Here is a 19,273-nt window from a genome sequence, read left to right as displayed (position 1 = left end):
CTGCAATCGGCTACTGTTTGTACGTCGCAAAGGAATTGGACATTGCTTCAAAAATTTTCCGCTATTTTGGTGTTAAACCTCGATAGATTTTGAAAGACTGCTCTTTTGACATTTCGCTGTCTATGCACAAGAAAGAAGATACTCCAAATTACGACTTCAGGAATCTAATAGCTGAAAAAACCCAAGTACTGGAAAGTGCCGGTTGGAATCTCTTGTACACAGATGGCTCAAAATCTTTTGGTCTGCCTCCTGCTTATGCCGTGTTAGATGCTTCAGGGCAGGTTTTTGTCAATCACATATTTCACAAAAGTACTTCAACTTTCACGACCGAAGCCAGAGCTATCCTTCACGCTGCGAACCTTGTCCATAAAAACAGACTCAAAACCGTCAACCCAGATTTTATCTGTATTACAAGCTATTCGGAATCCTTCGACTTCGAGATGGAGCACCGTCAACAAATTAAGGAATATAATTACAACACCCGGCGGAAAATTTAAAATGTTATGGGTACCTAGTCATATCATTTTATTGGGAAATGAGCAGGCTGATCGAGCGGCAAAGGATGCTGCTTCTGCTCCTCTAATTATGGATGATGTAATGGAAAAGTAGGATCCAACAAATGTTGAGAAAACCAAGATCCAAACATTTTCGGGAATTCGCCTTGGTCATACAATTGCAACTCACCAATGGATCTTGAAGAAGTCTTCCTCCTCAATCTACAGTAGTAGACAAACTCTCACTCTAAAGCACATTCTCTGCGACTGCCTCAACTTTTCCTTGGGTAGAAGTATTGGATTTGGAACGATTAACCCTTTGGACATTCTAAAATCAGCTTCAGAACAGAATGTCAATTCAATATATTGCTAGTGCTCAATGTCCCTTTTTTTTTTTAGTCTAAGATATGATTTCATTAGTCTAAAATTATAATAATAATAATATATAACACTTCGGCACATTTGCCCACTTCTGCCATACCATATCGCTAGAAACGTCAGTGTGAGAAATGAAAGAAGAAATCTAATTAGTTCCAAAGAAAGGAAAACCGAGAGCTAAACTTAAACTTAATTAAAAGTAGGTAAGTTTACGTAACAATGAAGGTAAAAAGTTGAAAAAGCCTTGCCCCGCCGTGTGGTGGCGGAACTGCTTCCGATAGAGGACAAGAAACAAAATATACGACAAAAGTTTTTCCGTCTTGCCCATGGCGCTTCTCGGAAGTAAGGGGAACTAGCGAAACATTGAATCTTGTTGCAACTTTCTGTAGAATGCTTAACGCGGCTAGTTAATAAGTTGGTGTAAGAACCGCCTCAGCCTGTTTTGTTTCTATTCTTACCGCGAGAGAATTCTTCGAATATTGCGAAGATAACGTTTTACATGCATCAACACATGTTCCATTTAATTCAGAGCAAAATTCATATTTTTATTTTATTTAGTTTGCTATTTTCATATGAATATAACCTCATGGCACTCTTGGTTGTTTTTTTCGGTCCGGTTTGTTATTTTCACTTCAATTTAGTAGTAAACAGCTGAGTGATACAAGAATCGTTTTTCTTTCACAAGCAGTAAAAAAAGAAGTACTACGAAAATATATAAATTGAGAGCCACTTTAAAAGTGCTTAGTAAACGGTGTTTAGTAAGTTAATTCCGATGTGATTCATATCATTGTTGTGAAAAATATTTTATTTATTAATTTAATAATTTCATCACAGATTAACTTCTGCACCAATTCAGGTAAGTGCGTATCGCATTGTTTGGTCAAGTACTCGCTTAATGTAATGTAAACATTTAAATACCAACGGATTTTGGATTTATAGATGCTAAGCAAGCCCAAGACACTATCCAGAAAAGTATTCAGCCGTAGGCTTAACAAATACAGCCCAGTAATAAATGAGCCCATATTTAAATGGTAGTTTCTGGGAGAAATATTTTTTATTTTATTAAATTTTGTAAATACTATTCCACCATCGTAATTTATGGCATATTAGTCTCTGATGATGCGAGTCGTTCAACATTGCATTTCATTTTAAGTACGGCTTGATTTTATGTTTGACATAGAGCATAGTTGATGTTACGAGGGGGTTTGTGGCTCTTTATTCAACGTGATGTGATTTATTCCATTGCATCCATAATGTTGCATTAGAAGTTTTTTTTTCATTGAAGTATGGTATTACGATTATAGGAAAGGCCTGCATTTGAATTTAACGTCATATTCTCCTTGGTGGCGTCTCTTTCTTCATAAGGAAATTACTTGTTACATTAATCTGCTGGAAGTACCTTTAGGCGTGTTTGGCTATCCGCGTATTAATTGACATGAAATGAAGCCAGACTTTAAACATTAATTTTCCCAAATTTCTGTGGGAAATGTGGATCAATATGTAAAACGCTCTAAAAGTTTATTGCAAAATTAATGCTGTCATCCAACTAACAACTAATCGCAATTGACAAAAAAAAAAAAAAGGATTCGTTCTGCATTGTTGTTTTTGCTTTAAGGGTATATGGTCACGCTTTTCAACATCGTTCACAAACGATTAAGAATGTTAGCAGACGGTAGATAAAAGCTGCAGCTGTGGAAGACTTTTGGTGTAGTTCAACTATCTTTTGGATATAGGGAAAATGTTTAAAAAAAAATTCCGAAAATTTGTAGCAGAATGAATAGTAATGTACTTGAATGTACTTTTGGGCTTCTATACGCTGAGCAATTCATCCAATCTCCCCTAGGAAACATCTCATCGCATCCTATGTGAATGCGGGTAACATGAACAGGAAATACTTCATGAGTTATTAATCATTATAAAAAAAAAAAAAAACTGGCTAGTGGCATGGCGAGCACAATAGTTCTTTTAGGTCGCGGTACGGATTGCACACAACAATAACATTGTACATTTCATTAACAAAAATCAATTATCACGTAAATAAATCAATATGGGTTTTAGTAATCTGAAACTATTTGCAGGATGTCAACGTTGAACGTGTTATGTGCCATCTGCAGTGAATATTTCAGAAAAAACGATAATATCTACGCGACTACAGTTTGCGGTCATGTGTTCCATCATCAATGCTTATACCGTTGGTTGGCCATTTCTAATACATGCCCGCAATGTCGTAGTTCTTGTCATCGCCGTCGAGTGCACCGGATATTTTTAAATTTCTCAGAGCCCAGTGAAATAGATGAGTTGCCAGTGGAATTGCGCAAAGAACCGGAGTGGATTTATTATGATGCTTCAATTAAATCAGAAGATCTGTTAGCTGGTGCTCTCAAAGTTGACACCGACGAAGATGGCAATGACATGTATATCGCTCGTGTTTATTTACACGATGATTTACTGCCAGCTTATTATGTGCCGCAAAAGGGTGGCGCATACACGGCTTGGAATTGTAGATCACATTTTCTGACCAATGAAATTGAAATATTAGATACTTCTAATGACGACGCCGAATACAAATGGATTACCCAATCAACTGGTGAGGTGCCACCTTACGCTCTTATAACTGGTTACTGTGAAACGGGTGAAAATCTGTATACGGCACGAGCTGAACATGAAGGCCACGTACGTTATGGGAAACTTCATCCGTCTCACGGCGTAGCCTATATGCCGTACAAAGAATTGGAAGTGAATAGTGAGAACTATGAAGTTTTGGCACGTATACCAGCATCATCAAAGACTGAAGATTCCAGTTCAAATGAGCCACAAAGTGCAAATGCTTAAGAAAAAGATAATTGAATTTTCATTAGTTTATTAATGTTGTGTGCAATGAAAAGTTAAGTTTAAATTGTAGGTAAACATTACAAAGATATTCAAAGGAAATGATTTCATAAGTATTCTTATTTTAATTATAAGTAAATTATGGATCTGAATACATACATATGTGTATATATAAGAAATGATTGTAAAAGTGAAATCGCAGCCAAGTATTGATTTAAGTCATGAGAGAATAAATCAATGACAACATTATAATGCAATAATGATATCATGATGAGTTGCAGCGAATGACGGCTGAAATGAGCAATACAACCCTCTAAGCATGTTCACATGTTCACTAGCAGACACACGGAAAAAATTCCTTTATTGCCGGCTATTGCCGCGAATCTTAAGCTTGTATAATCTGCGCAACTCCCGCTCTAGTTTGTTTATTATGTGTTTTTTAGTGAGCTATGGGATTCATTTTCATTTGAAAATTCAAAAAAAAAAGTTTCAAATTGATTTTCTCGTGAACCGCTAATACCGATCGCTTCGGTTAAATACATTTATTTATTTACACATGAAAATCGCTCATTTATACATTCATTGTGCTTTTGCCTAGTAAGTTTACCGGGGCAAATGTGTCGTATCATGATGGATGTCTTTTGTAAGTATATGGCGAATTCAAAGCAAAAGTAACGTATAAATAGAGGCAGTATTTTATTCACCTTCTCATCACGACCTAAGGCAAATGTATATATATATCTGTTCATTATTATTATTAGGAACTTTTTTTTTTATATTCAATAAATAAATCTTTATTTTTATTTTACATATGAAACCCGTGTAGTTGTGTGTCTCTAGCAACTTTGCTCATTAGATAAATTGGGGCTATCTTCGATTAAATTTCAGTTTGATATTTTCAATAATTTATATAACTTTTACAAGTTATTGAAATATTGCGAATGTTTTTTCATTTTTGAATTTCGTTTAATCACTTTAGAAGTGTTTAGGTGCAAACGGGATCGATAGGTATCGATTTTTGATAGTCATCTTAAAATCTTAGGATATGTAAATCCCAATATATTGAAAATGTTTGTGAGGTCAAAAGTGTCTTTGAATGACTATTACGAATCACCTATTACTTCCCAGCGGCGGCGTTAGCCCTAAAAGTTTGAAGGGGTAAGCAAATGAAATCAAACTGTGACTTGGCGCTAGTTGAACATTTTTGTCCTTAGGATAGCAGCAAACATCTTTTAGAGATAATGTATCGAAAGTGCCGCAACTATTTTATGACTGCTCTATAATAATTCGATGAATAGAAATGAGGTCAATCGGCCCGATAACTCGATTCAAGCAGAAGAGCGTACAAGAAGTTTGTATTCGCTTCGATCCGTCTGCTTACGCGTGTAACACACAACAATCAAAAAATAATTTGTTAATTGTGCTCATTATACCAAGGTTTTCACACCTACGTTTTCAACAGCCCTACGAAATATTTTTATAAAATTTTACTTTAACTTCAAGATTTAAGAAAATTTCTTCTGGATATATTTAATTAAATATTGAACCTTTAGATGTGTCTCGGTAAACAAGCAGTGCGTTTTTCAAGTTTCCTATAAGTTCTTCTTCGCAAATGTACAAGAACAAGTTTTAGCGTGTTTGCTCAACTCTTGTTCTTACTGACAGGAATGTTGCAGACGAAGAGCAAATTTAATATATCCTCCTTCGGTAATGCACGTGAAAGTGTTGACAGTAGTGAATATAAAGTATAAGTAGGAATGGGTACCGCCCATCATAATCATTTGATATCCTTGCAAATCCTACATCATCGACACTCGCACTGACATATTTTGGCTCACATGACGCTCTACTTTGGAAAACTTGTTGCACCAAAAAACAAAAAAAAAATTGACATTTTTAATATTTCTCAACAAAAATAGACATTTATCATTCCAAGTAAATGTGGAGATTTTCAACCGGATAAGACCAATGTTGATGTCCCTTCATACAAGCAATCTTTTTTAAAAAAATTGCCTTTATAGGGAAGCAATGCCTTGTTCGGAGTGTCTTAGGATGAAAATTGATCGAGAATAATCGTTTCACATAAAGGCGCATTATACTAAATTCCGACGACGTTAATATATTTTTCGGACCCCCTCTCTTAAGAGGCTCTTCATAAAAGTGAACCTTTATCTAATAACAAGATGAAATTTCTGATATTTGTCAACTGAAATAAACGAAGAAACAAAATAATAATAGTATAGCGTAACTGATCTTGCCCGATTATAATGTCTTTACATATTTTAATTTTGTTCCGTCGACAAACTAATTGAATTCAGTTCCATTTAACTTCGCTACTCCGTTCCTATCGACCCAAAGCGAGAATAAACGTTCAATTATTTAAGTGCGGGCTTCAAATCAAGGTGGTCAACTTTTCCCATCCACGAATCAATTTTAATTTTCATATCACGGCACGGCTGAGAACCAGATATTAGGTATTAGATATAAGGTGCATATATTTAGATCGGCGACATGCATTGGTGAATGTGATAGTAATCCCAAGTATCAATGCACGGAACGGTTAAGTTCGAATCGATTTTTTTCTACATAAAATAACCGCTTTTCATTTAAAACTATTGAGTTATTCAGAAGCTGATGATAGGACGCTCAACATTACATTTTCGACATTCGTTACTTTTGCTGTTTGATTTAAAGAAGTCTGCTTCGAAAGTCCATGAAATACTTTTACGATGTTATGGTAATGTTATTCCTTCATTCACCCTCCTGATTGCCGGTTTTGCGTTCAACGATTTCGTAAGTGGCAAGTTTGATGAAAGTTCGAAGACAATGAAGGCTTATCCAATGAAGATGAAAACCCAACTCACTCTCAAAAAACTTTCGAACAGCTTAGCAGTTGATGAATCAATTGTTTCTAGACGTTTTCATGCAATCGGAAAGATGCGAAAGGAGGAAAAGTGGTTTTTGGTATAAAAATGCCATTACGAACCGTTTCAACATCACGGCGTATGACTGGTGATGCAATATGTGCTACTATGACAATCTCAAGCGTTAAAGATCACGCGTTCGCCAAGGAGAGCCACCCGCATCGACACCGAAGCGGAATATTTAAGGCCATAATGTTTTGCTGTACATACGAGGGGAATCAGGAAGGTGTAGTGTATTACAAACCGATAAAAATGAATGACACTGTTACTGTTATTTGAAAAAACTGAACAAGATATTACCGCAAAAAAAGGCCAGCAACAGAGTACAATCATCCACTTGCATGAAAACGTTAGGCCACACGTTGCAAGAATTGTCTAGAATACACTGTCACAGCTCGAATGGGAAGTTCTGCCGCACCTGGCGTATTCACTAAGCAGAGAGTCTTCTGATTACCGCTTGTTCAAGGCGATGCTGGCACACGATTTCGAAACGCTGAAGATGTGCAAAAACGGGTCGATGATTGGATCGCGGCCAAACTACTATCGGCGTCCCGGCACGGTGTCAGCGTGTTTCCAGAAAGATGGAAAATGATAAAAAATATTTTGATTAGTAATTTTTCTCAATAAAAACGTTTTTTCAAGTGAAAAAATGATCAGCAGACATCAAAACATTAAAAATACTTCGTTCTGCATTAAATTTTCTTTCCTTTTAAACCGGTCGCTTGATGACCTAATGAAGAAAAAAGAAAACACTTTGACACATTTCACATATGATAGCCTACACAGGTTAAGGCTGATATGGTCCGTTTGCAGCATTGATATGTGCGAGAAAATCGAATTATTTGAAACTTTGTACCTTGACGGATATAGCCCGCCGCACGGCGTTTGGCCATTCCTGCTATCAACGATCCATTATCTTTCGCTTAAAGTACAATAAAAGTCGCAATTAATGGCAGTTAAATAAGGCAGATGTCATTTTATTTATTGTTATCACTCGTGCTCGTTGTTGATACAATGTAGGAAATTGAAATATTTTTTATTTTTAATACACAAACTAAATAAAAAATATTTAGAAAACTATATTTTAGTATTGCTTTGCATATTGCAATGAGTCTTAATGAAAATTTTGTATAACTTTTACAAATATATTAAAGCTGTAATCCTTTTAAGCCACGAAACATGTTTAAGGCATATACAAAAACCTATGGACCATGTTAATTTATTAAATATTTTCTTGTTGACGACACTGTACGTTAATATTTAATTTAATATTTATCGTTCCCATTCTTAAGACGCGCAGTGTCTCAAATATATATTCAGGTCGACATTATTTAAGGAACAATAATCAATGTTTATCGATTATCGATTTCCGTATCCATAAATCTCCTATGAATAGCTTAAACTTCATGTTTATTGAATGCACTGATTGAGTCTTTATTTGACTTCGGTATACGTACAAGGATTTCGTAATTATTTGCACTAACTTCGAGATCACCATACGGTAATAGAGCCATTTTGCTCGATGGATATAGTTTGCCGTAACGTTTTCGTCCATTGTAAATACCTCTCGCCATATACATATCTTTGTAGCCCAAACCGTATTCCATTTCAACCATTGATTTTCCAATCTTGAGCGCATTAGCCGGTATCTCACCATCTGATGCGGCCGTCCATTTGTAATCGGCTTGGTCCTGAGAAACATCAAGTATCTCAATAAATGAAACGCAAAAATGACATTCTTCACTTCGAACAGCATACGCACCGCCTTTCGCAGGCACAAAATATGCCGGCACAATGTCGTCATCGATATTAACACGTGCACAGTAAGCGTCATGTCCATCTTCGTCGGCATCCAGCTTTAAACCGAACGATAAATTATCATTAGGCGTTAATGAGGCACCAAAATATAGCCATTCGGGACCGGTTTGATAATCTGTGGGAGAATGCGCTGACAAAATACGTTGACAAAATTCCAAATACACTCGATAGATTTGCCGTGGACGACATCTCCGCTGGCATTGTGGACAGTATTGAGAGCGACTAAAATATTTGAAAAGGCACTTTTGATGAAACAGATGACCACAGTTGATGGTCGCGTAAACACAATCTGAACTTTTAATCATTTTTGCACATAATATGCAAATAATATCTGAAAATGACATTTTTTTTTTATGATCCTTCCTCTTGATTAGTTCAACTTCAAGTACGACAAGTAAGACAAGACATAATTGCAATGCTAGACAATTTAAAAAAAAAAGAAAAATATCTAAGAAAGAGCCAGAGAGCTTTGAAAGCTTTCAATAACAAACAGCTGATCAAATTGTATTTACCGTAATAATCACTTCACTCCTCTCCATTTACAGTCTATTTAACATTGTACTGGTTGTAGCAGCTGTTACATCTAAAACACACACAAAACTTCAATTTTCTCACTTTCTGTTAAGTTCATTATTAAATTATAGTAATAATAGTTTAAAACAATTTGAAATCAGTTCTATCTATGCTTCAAATCAAGAAGTTTGCATGCGCTAACGTTTGTTTATTTTCCGACGGAGAAGGATCCCATCGCAAGGCGATGAATTTTTTGCAATGCTTAATGACTCAATTTTACAATTGTCTGCTAATAACACTAGGTCCCAACAGGAGGAAAATTTATTAAATGGTTTCGTTGCTTCATCTGCCTTAAATGGCGTAATTGATGTAACTGTAATGTACTCGTTTGTCTATCCCCCATCAGGAAAGCAAACTTTATTTAAAGCGTTTCTTTGTTCTTGACTTTATTATAATTTTTGAATGGATCTAAGTTTGTCTGTCCGTCTGGATATCTTATTTCACTGTGCGGAATCTACAGGTCACAATTTTTGAAATAGTTTCCTGAAATTTGGTAAAGCGACATGTTTTGGCCGAAGGGCAAACACTATGGAAAATGGTTCTAATCTGACCACTTTTTGAACCGCTTCCAAAAGTCGTGAATATCTTTAGGGCGGTGGGTCGTGGTCCATTATAGTTCTTTTTATGTTATACTTGAAGTGGTATTAAGCAAGAGGAACATTATGTGTGAGATGTGCGAGTCGTCCGCAGAAAGGATTTTACAAACAGTACGTGTAGCACATCAAGTAATACTTTACAAAAAATGATTAAAAATGATTTTAAATACAAGCGAATTGTAAGCGAATGTTGGCCCAAGCATTAGCCCTATTAAAAATGGTTCGGAGTGGACCCCCTTTTTGGACCATTTCCCAGATAATTATTTATATTGAATAGTCGTTACATAAACAACTGCAGACTGATGTAGTGTATTTAATGATGGGCCATGCCCTGCTAAAGCGTTTTCACTGCGAGTAAGGAAAAAAAAATCCCAATATCCAAAATTCCTCGAGGCAAATCACTAAGGAACGGTATGTCAGCGCTCTAAGCTGATGTGAAAAATTTGGATGTTATGAATTTTAAATCTCCACTTATATAGTCGTTCCTACAAAAATTGAATCTTCATGCAGTAAGTGGGTTAAATTTGCATTCTTTCTGGGTGTATATATTATTATTACAATGTATGCAACACCCGGAAGGACTTGATCCACCTTTTACTATGCCGCTGGTGTGGCCGTCCTGTTCCGCTTTCTTCAACCTATAGATCTTTTCACGAAATTTTGTATACTGACCATTTCGATTATTTCCCATGTAACACCTTATTTCGAAAGATTGTTGTATGAATCAATTGGATTAAGAGAAATAGTGTAAGATATTTAATGGTAGGCCGTGTCCTAATATAGTGTCTTACCTGTTCTTCTTTAGCCCAGTGAAACAAATTCTTAGACAATAAGCTAACATAGAATGAAAAGGCTATCGGCTATTGGAAAATTATTTTCTACATATGCTTCAAGATATCCATTGGCTTAAATGACCCGAATATATTCATGCGAAATTAGGAGAAATTCAGTTTGCCACGAAGTTCGTTTCCACATAATTAGAAATTGCAGTTTAGGAATTTCTTCTTGATATGTCGCGTGTCAAATTGTTACAAATGCTTGAATTTCGAACTTGCTGACTTCAGAATGAGTATTCGAATTGATTTAAGCAAAAGAAATTTTTGGATACCAAAAAAAATTCCATGATTAACGGAAGTAAAAGATAAAAGCTGTTATTACTTTTTTAAGTTTCGTTCGTCACCAGCATGTTGAAGGGAATTAGAACCGCTTCCCTTCCCGCCCCGGTGAGAAGTTTGGAAAATTTATGGCGCAAACCGGAACAACGCGTTCAAAAATAATACTCTGAAAGCCTTTAACCTTCCACTTCCACTTAAATATCATTGTTTTTATTTTGAAGATTTTGTATATTTATGGTTTGTCTTAGTCTTTTCTAATCTTACTTTATCTTAATACTAAAAAAAAAATGTATATATATATATAATTATTATCGCCCATCGTAATATGTCCAAGATTTTGTTTGTTTTTAAAATGTAAATATTTTTGTTTTTAACAAGAAACTCGATCCTTTTGAGAAGCAATTTCCAAATAAACTTAGTATATAGTGTATGTTTGGACAAAAACTTTCCTTCTTATTACGTAAAAAAAAAAAAAGAAAAAGAAAACACAATTTGCGACAACATTTAAGCTACTTTGTGAATGCAAAACTAATGTAAATTAAAAATTAAATTATAAAATGTATATGTTATCTAAAAATGGCAATATCTTCAACCTTAATTTTTGTACATTCCCGGGTAAAATTCTGTTTATAATTTGTGAGCTTAAAGCAGGCAGTTTTCGTTAAAAAACAAAAAAAAATTATCTTAAGGAAAAAAAGCTAATGTAAAATAAGATTTGCCATTATTGGGAGATACAAGTAAGTAGTGGTTTGTGTTAAATTTTTGTTGTTTGTTAATTTTTTTTTTTTTTTTTTATCCTGAGCTGCAGGGGCCGGCGTCTTAAGTAAACGAACTTAACTTTTCAACTTATGCAAATGAACTTCTTTTTTTTTTGTTTCTTTTTCTTATAACATATCAAAAAACATAAACTAAACATGAAAGAACAATTACATGCATTAAGCAAGATTTCAAGATAAGATCAAAACTATTTTTGTTTGTTTTTACACCAAACAAAAATTAACTGTTACTTATGTGAACAATAAACAATGGTTGATTATCTTTTCATATAAAACAAAATTTCATAGATAATCACGTATGTCTTGGAATATATTGTTATCCTCTCTCCAGTTTCTTTTCTTTTTTAGTGTAACAATAAACGCAATACAATCATTTATATAAGCGCCTCTTCTTTCGATCGCTTCTTACTTTTCATTTTTTCGAGGACAAATAATTCATGTACTTAGTGGTTTGTTGAGCATTACGTACTAATTCATCGCTTGTACCTTTAGCGTCCTCGCAGTTCCAAACCTCCTCATGACTGTATGTTTGGGGCGGTGGTTGAGAGCGTCTTTTAAACGATCTGTTACGTTGATGTTGATGATGATGATGATGTTGTTGTTGTTGTTGCTGCTGCTGTGACGACTGGCAACCTGAGGTCTCACTAGTCAAACTACTTTGACTACTGTAACGATTGTTAAAATTATGTGAACGTATTTTGCCCTGATGATTACTATTACGCTCGTATCCGATAGGACTTTGGCTACGTCGATAGTTGCACGCATTCGAGTGATTGACACCATCTATTCTCGACTTAGCCGGCCTAGGAAGTGTTTGAGCCCGCGAAAAGTTTCGCTCCTTCACATCAGGGTCATTTGCGTTATAGGAAGAACTGTCGTTTGCAAAGTTATTAGAATTAGTAGAGCGACGCCATGATTCGCTAACAATTCTTTTTTCATTATTGTGATTATTGTGATGTTTCTGTTTTTGAAAACGTGGTGGTTTGTCGTAATTGGAACGATTGTTGTAGTTACGCGCGCCCCGACGCTGATTACCCCTTTCGTAATTGCTCTGATAGGAACGTTCGCTGCGATCGTCACGTTGCGAACACGATTGACGATCCCAATTGGAATTTGCAAGACTGCTATATTGGCTATTATTTCCGCGTTCAATTTTCTCTTGAGCGTGCCTTAGACGATCGTTAATGCTATACAAACGTATGCTACCACCTTCGCTATGCACGCTATTACGATCATCTTCAAAGCTGGCACTAAAGCGGCGCTGGTGAGAACGTCCATCTTTCGATTGATCGTTACGATTGAAGCGAGTGGTTCTCCAACGTGGTAAAGGCTTAGTTTCATCTCGCTCTTCGGTGCCGTTAGCTTGAGTATCATCATGCTCCTGATAGTGATGGTAGTCACTGTAACACAGACGGAGAACTTAAAAAAAAATTAATTCTCTATATGCTTTTAGGTGTCAAGCCTACCTGATGTTATCATGAAAGTTATCTTTCAAGGGACGGGGGGATTGGTACGGCTGATATGAACGTCTAGAATTGCGATTTTGCCGCTCTAGATCGTTATCATCAAAATAACCGCTGCATGAATAAGTAGTAGGGTCCTGTTGCTCATCTCCGCTATTATTCACGCGTTCATCGTTTTCAATTATATCACCGTTGATGCTAACATCTAAATATGAATCTCCATATGAGTGTTCACTCCATTTCTTCGTACCCAAAGAAAATGGGTTCTCATAGGACTCTTGCGGATTTTCTTCATCAATTATATTCGAGTTTTCTTCTACGACACCATTATCTAATCCGGTATGGTTTTGATCTGCTACATCTAGTGGTTGTTCTTGCGAATTACAAGGCGGCTGCGATGGTGTGGCTTGTATGCTATTATTATGATTTTGATTATTGTTTCCCTCATCATCGTCGATCATAATCCAATATTTGGTATACATCTCCTCTAACGTGTCGCCCAAACTGGTAAAGTTACTGTAATACAAATCCAATGTCATCAGCATGACTGCCTTAACTTTCGATTTTAAACAAGGATGTTCTATTAAATTCGTTCGTATTAGAAACAAAAGTTGATTTAACTCCACAATATGTCTATCGCGCATTATTGCACCATTAAGGCTAATTTGCGACAATATCAATTTGACCAATTTAACATCATTAATATTTGTTGCCTCTTTAACTTCTCGGATCATTAAACCTAACAACGATTCACCCAAAATAGCTATTGGTGTGTTATCAGCCAAACGCACACGATGATAGTATTCGCCTAACAATGTTATCGAATTGTATAGGCGATCCCGGTTATGAATACGATATGTGTCGGCATTTGTGTAATTGTTTTGTAAAATTGTTAACATGGCACTGCGTACTTTAGTCTCTTTCATGGCCAATGCATCAAAATTGCGCGATGCAAAGAGTAAAGCAAATTTTAATGCTGTCTGATCATCATCTAAAGCCTTATTATTTATATACTGCATGGACTCGCTGAAAATAAGTAAAAAAAAAAAAAAAACAGACTGATTAGAATAGAGTAAGAAAAATTAATTTCACCCAAGTTCAGCGTGAAATAATAAAAAAATTTTTAAATTTATTTAAACACTGCTTTCAAAATCTAGCACCTTCCTACGCCTACAGTAAATTAGAATTAATCGTAGAAAACCGACCATAAAAACCACTACATTACTTTGCCTAATTAAAGTCTTACTTTTTTTTGTTTGATTAAATATCAAAAATTATCATTCGTTTCCATGCAAAAGCGCACTTTGCAATGGGGTGCAAAAAGCAGATCTATATGATGGACGCCCAGAAAATATTAAAAATTATATCTTTTTGCTAAAGAAAGTCTAAATTTTGGTAGAGATGATTATAAAAGAGGTTGGTCAAAACATACGCTTATCCGTAAAATTAAAAATGCAATGTTTTCCATTTAGCGATTAAAAAAAATATATAAGTATTTTACAAGCGTGTGAAGATAAATTCGAATTGAAGTAGCAAAGGCACCTACCATATCTCTTAACAGAGCTCTGTGAACGCCCTAACAGAGCCCTAAATAATTAAAATAAAGATAAAGCTGGATTTGAAAGAACCCGCTCCGCCGATATTAAAAAATGTAAAATATTTCTGTGGACACCTCTTGCATCTTCAATGTGAAAATACCTTTCAAACGATCTAAACAATTTGAAATTCTGTATGTGTTTTGAAATTTAATATGTTGTCGAAAGATGGGTATGGAAAAGCGCCCAAATTTGAGACTCTAGCGCGATCAAACTAGAAAATATCACCTATATTCACTTATATCGCGTGAATCTGAGTGAAAGTACCTGTCGAACGAGCAATGAAAATTCAAATTTTTCTTTCGGAAATTATTTTTAACAATTTTTCGAAATTTGGTACGTTAGCGAAGAATGAGTATAAAAAAACACTCAAATTTATTGTCAAGCGGTCTAAGGGAGATTATATCTGCAAATTTCCCAACTACAGGTAAATCAATTTCAAAAATCAAAATCAGGATTAGCTAAAGAAAAAGTAGTGAGGATGATTCATTTGAAAACTGTAGACTTGCATATTAGTTTTGTCGTGATCAAGCTATTTCTGAAATAGCTTTAATAACTTTGACTATATTTTTAAGCAAAAAGTTGAGAGTCGAAAAATGGCAATTGAATTGAAGGGCGTTCATGGACATCGATTTCTAGAGAGAAAAATTTAGCGCCCTAAACAAATGTTGTTTCGGTTGAAGTAAACGCTTCCCATAGTTGCTTTGCCTCAATTCGACTTCCTCTTTAAATAAGTTTAAACATATTTAGTCCGTATCGCAAATATTGACTCTTAGTATCTAATAATTAACTTTTAACATCCAGTATAACTCTGGCGCAAGATTACCAGAGATACAAAATAAAATATTCGTTTCCTTTGTAACATTAACTATAGGCGGATATTGAGCTATCTTGTCCCTAAGCATCATTAGCTTCCTTTCACTCTTTTTGTGGACAAAAGATTTGAAAATTTGAAGAATTTTTAATGTGGAATAGTCTTCCATAACCACTTAACTGTATATGATAAACATATAATATCCGTCCGTCCGTCCTTGTTGGATTTCTTCATAAAATTTTGTCATTAGCAATGTGTATTTGCCATTTCAGAACATATTTATGTCCTTTTGTCAGGGCTAATATTAACTTACTGTACTGGACGTGTAGACGAGCATATCGCTGAAGATGTCGACAAAGTTAAACTAAGCATTCTATAAAGGAGAGATAAAGCTCATAAAAATTGGATACTTTCAACCTCAACATACAAAAAATTCTCCTGTGGATGATTCAAACTCTCAAAGGATCTACGAATGATTTGCGCACATTAACGTAAAATATTTTCTATTGTTTTTTAATAAAAAAGCTTCATTTTAATATAGATTCAAGTTTTTGCTCCGATCCCACCAGATGCTTATTAAGCAGATAATAAACCCGCCATTTTATTTGCATTGTGCAGCATTAATAATGATTCATTAATTAATGTGTAAGAAAACAAATAAAAGCAAACGCGCAAACTTCAACGACAATCAAATCAAATATATATAAAAACGTGACAAAGCTAGCTAGCCGCGTTAAATGACCACAATCGCGTCCATAAACACAAACGTACACCACTGAAACATACAAGCACACGCAAACGCCGCAGGCATACACATAACAATTGGTTAAGCGAAAAACACATAAGAACCGCAAGTAAAAAAGAAAAAAACAAAAGAAAACTAGTTGCTTGTTAGCTCATACCCCTCTAAATAAAATAGGGGGTTGCAAAAAATAGACTATGATAGAATTTTACGTTAATCCTCCTGACGGCGTACTTACTGCAGCATATTTTCATCTTTAACAATATTACAGAAATCCGTTTCAATAGATTTGATTTTACGATTCATTGTTATGCCATCGTCTTGCAGACTCAAATCTCTAATCATATCAATAACATGATCATAAGGGCATGAATTTGGGCCGTTGTTTCCATATGTTTGCAGAAAATTGCCGAGCTCTCTCAAATTTGTAATGTCACTAGTGCCGGTTGCTATTGCGACCTGGGAAGGCATAACTTCGTTAGGTTCGTTAGTATTGCTGCTGCAATTGTTGTTCTTATTATTATTATTGTTGTTGGTATTACTGCTAATCACATTAGCCATGCTGCCGTTAATGCTGAACAAGTCGTTGACTGTGTTCCCGTTTTCTTAAGCTTCTCTGCTATGCAATATTTTTTCTATTCTATCTTTTTTTGTTTTTCTGTTTTTCTTTTCTTTTTTTTTTGTTTGTTAATTGTAATGTTTTTTTTTTTTTGTGAACTCGGGAAATTTTTTTCAGTATATAGGTACGAAAGTAGACAACAAAAATGCGTCTTAATAGTGTTTATTCCTTTACTATTTTGCGTGATGAAATTTATACACAAACTTATGATCTTTTTTCGTTGGAAGAGACGTTACAATTTTTTAAATGGTTGCAACTTAAACAAATCAACACAATTTATTTTACATTTATTTTGTTAATAGTTAATTTAAATTATAAGAATGAAAAGATGTTTTTCGTGGAAAAAACGAAAAAAAGTTGAAAGGGAACTCACAATAAGGAAGGAACTTTGATAACTTTAGCGGCGATAACAAACTATATCGATAGCAAGCACACGATTCAACATATCAGACAGGGTTGCTTAAATCATTAATTAAAGTAATTCTTTAAATTAAACAACTGAAATCCGTCATATAACATTTCTCTTACTTATTAGTCCACGGATATAGAAATTGAGTATATTAATGAATCAACAAATAAAGATAGCAAATTTGTAAAAGCGTTTTGGCCGGTGTTTTGTGTTATCTGGAAAATGTAAAATTTGTGGCAAATCCTATTGTATATGTGTAATCAGCTAATGGGTTAGACGGCATTTGCTTAAACGTACTTGCGTTAACATCTCCAAACAAGTTTTATTTATTTATTTATTTATTTATATGTATTCAGAGAACAATATAAATCCTTTCAAGGGCCAATTTATTGTATTGAAGTAACTGCAGCTAACACATAGTACAATTCGCACTAAATCGTTAAAGTTTAATCTAACACTAGGTATATTACAAATAATAATATTCTAAACTTGGTTATAAGAGAATAAACATTCAATAAGCACAAAGGCTGCACATAAAGTACATGTCTCTTGCATTAATCAACAAATCCATTTATCCAATAAGATAAACAAAACCAAAAAAAAAAAAATTACGATTTATCGCCGACACTTTACAATTTAAAATTAGTTGTTTCCCATACAGTTCGTCCTAAGCAATTTGGCTCCCCGGCCATAGAAAATAGTTTTGACAATAAGATTAATTAAATTATTATTAATTCCTTCTATTTATTTATCTATTTATTAATTTTTTTTGTTAAGAAACGCTCTCAGATCCTAGTTAACAGCATGTTACCTTAATAATACAAGCAAGTCACATATCCACTATACAACTGTTGTATAACGCATGTCCTGAGTTATATTTTTCAGTTGGCCAATTTAGATCAGTTGCCCATTAGCCCATAACATGGCACTTATCTGAGTAGGAGAAACAATTTAAAGCATGCATGCTTGTCTTCAGAGTCTTCTCTCGTCTAAGAGAATTGGTTCTCAATTAATTTTTTCTTTTTCGTTGGCTTCAGTTTATCCGAATAGTACTTTTATCTTTACCAACGATATTTCCAGGGGAACTATGTAGATCTTAGATGCCAAGAAATGGCATATATGAAATTGTTAATAATAAATAAATGCACATCCCGTCAATGAACTGTTGAAACTAGAACTTAACTTTGTTAAAATTGAACAAGATTTTAATATGATAAATATGATATAATAAATATTTTAACTTTAATTTATCAAACACTACCCTTATCAAATCTTAATAAACAATTTATTTTCTAAAGTGTTTTAACGCATTAAACTTTTTCTTATAATTTTTTGTGATTTTTAATTCATTTTTTTTAAAATTCTTTTTCGCAATTTTTTACTTTGTCAAACTTCTTTGTTTGCTTGTGAAATGGTTTTGATTTTGCGCCAAAAACCGTTAAGTGGCGTTTTTTTTTACTTGGTTTATAAAACAGAAATACCATGTGTTGTGAACAGTGTGGAGAGAACAGTGTTGCTTTCAATAAGAGGTGGAAGAAATCTAAACATTCTGTTAAATCTAAACATGTTAAATGAGAATAAGTGGTGGAAAAAACCTAAACAATTCTGCTAAATGAGAATTTGCTACGTCTTTTAAGCGGAAAGATGTTTCGAAAGAATTTCTTATAGTGTTCAAAATCTTACTATTTCTATTATTATTATTATTATTTTAATTTTAGACTAATGAATTGAATTCTTAGACTAAAAAAAGAGACATTGAGCACTAGCAACACAGGCTATCGGCTCTAATTTAAATAAATGGATATTAGATAATAAGCTTAGTAGTATTAATAAAGTAAAATATTGAGTTGATATTCTGTTCTGAAGCTGATTGTAGAATGTTCAAATGGTTAATCGTTCCAAATGCAATACTTCTAGCCAAGGAAAAGTTGAGGCAGTCGCAGAGAATGTGCTTTATAGTAAGAGTTTGTCCACAACAGCAGATTGGGGGAGAAGAATTCTTCAGGATCCATTGGTGAGTTGCAATTGTATGACCAAGGCGAATTCTCGAAAATGTTTGGATCTTGGTTTTCTCAACATTTGTTGGATATAGAGGTGGAGTTAATTGAGGGTTAATGCAAGAGTAGTG

The 19,273-nt window shown here is 34.4% G+C and overlaps 3 protein-coding genes across 4 annotated transcripts; 1 reads left to right on the top strand and 2 right to left on the bottom strand.

Annotated features, from left to right (window-relative positions):
• The first annotated feature begins 1,523 nt into the window (after window positions 1–1,523).
• LOC119641372 (natterin-4-like) lies at window positions 1,524–4,478 on the top strand. 2 transcript variants are annotated; one of them, XM_038039979.1, is made up of 3 exons: window positions 1,528–1,630; window positions 1,707–1,728; window positions 2,951–4,478. In XM_038039979.1, exon 3 carries the CDS (start codon window positions 2,952–2,954, stop codon window positions 3,702–3,704), a length of 753 nt encoding a protein of 250 aa, XP_037895907.1. In that variant the 5' UTR covers window positions 1,528–1,630; window positions 1,707–1,728; window position 2,951; the 3' UTR covers window positions 3,705–4,478. The 2 variants fall into 2 exon arrangements, with proteins under 2 accessions (XP_037895906.1, XP_037895907.1); XM_038039978.1 differs by having other exon boundaries at window positions 1,524–1,728; window positions 2,951–4,477.
• Window positions 4,479–7,700: 3,222 nt separating this feature from the next.
• On the bottom strand, window positions 7,701–8,885 carry LOC119641403. Its single transcript, XM_038040041.1, has one exon. The coding sequence runs from the start codon at window positions 8,785–8,787 to the stop codon at window positions 8,023–8,025; it is 765 nt and encodes a 254-aa protein (XP_037895969.1). The 5' UTR covers window positions 8,788–8,885; the 3' UTR covers window positions 7,701–8,022.
• Window positions 8,886–11,189: 2,304 nt separating this feature from the next.
• LOC119641393 (GATA zinc finger domain-containing protein 14) lies at window positions 11,190–17,109 on the bottom strand. The gene is made up of 3 exons (XM_038040021.1): window positions 16,356–17,109; window positions 12,970–13,992; window positions 11,190–12,903 (listed from the first exon to the last, which is right to left on the bottom strand). Exons 1-3 carry the CDS (start codon window positions 16,676–16,678, stop codon window positions 11,916–11,918), a joined length of 2,334 nt encoding a protein of 777 aa, XP_037895949.1. The 5' UTR covers window positions 16,679–17,109; the 3' UTR covers window positions 11,190–11,915.
• Between the last annotated feature and the right edge of the window lie 2,164 nt (window positions 17,110–19,273).

The sequence above is a fragment of the Glossina fuscipes genome, unplaced genomic scaffold (assembly GCF_014805625.2).
Source record: "Glossina fuscipes isolate IAEA_lab_2018 unplaced genomic scaffold, Yale_Gfus_2 148, whole genome shotgun sequence".
In the NCBI taxonomy this organism is placed as follows: domain Eukaryota; kingdom Metazoa; phylum Arthropoda; class Insecta; order Diptera; family Glossinidae; genus Glossina; species Glossina fuscipes.
The sequence above is the reverse complement of the archived record's forward strand: the minus strand, read 5'-3'. Positions and strand labels throughout refer to the sequence as shown.

Coding starts and splice junctions, on each gene's coding strand:
- LOC119641372 (XM_038039979.1), top strand. CDS start 2,952: ATGTCAACGTTGAACGTGTTATGTGCCATCTGCAGTGAATATTTCAGA.
- LOC119641403 (XM_038040041.1), bottom strand. CDS start 8,787: ATGTCATTTTCAGATATTATTTGCATATTATGTGCAAAAATGATTAAA.
- LOC119641393 (XM_038040021.1), bottom strand. CDS start 16,678: ATGGCTAATGTGATTAGCAGTAATACCAACAACAATAATAATAATAAG. Junction 13,993..16,355: donor AAAGATGAAAATATGCTGCA/GTAAGTACGCCG, acceptor ACTTATTTTCAG/CGAGTCCATGCAGTATATAA. Junction 12,904..12,969: donor AACTTTCATGATAACATCAG/GTAGGCTTGACA, acceptor TCTGTGTTACAG/TGACTACCATCACTATCAGG.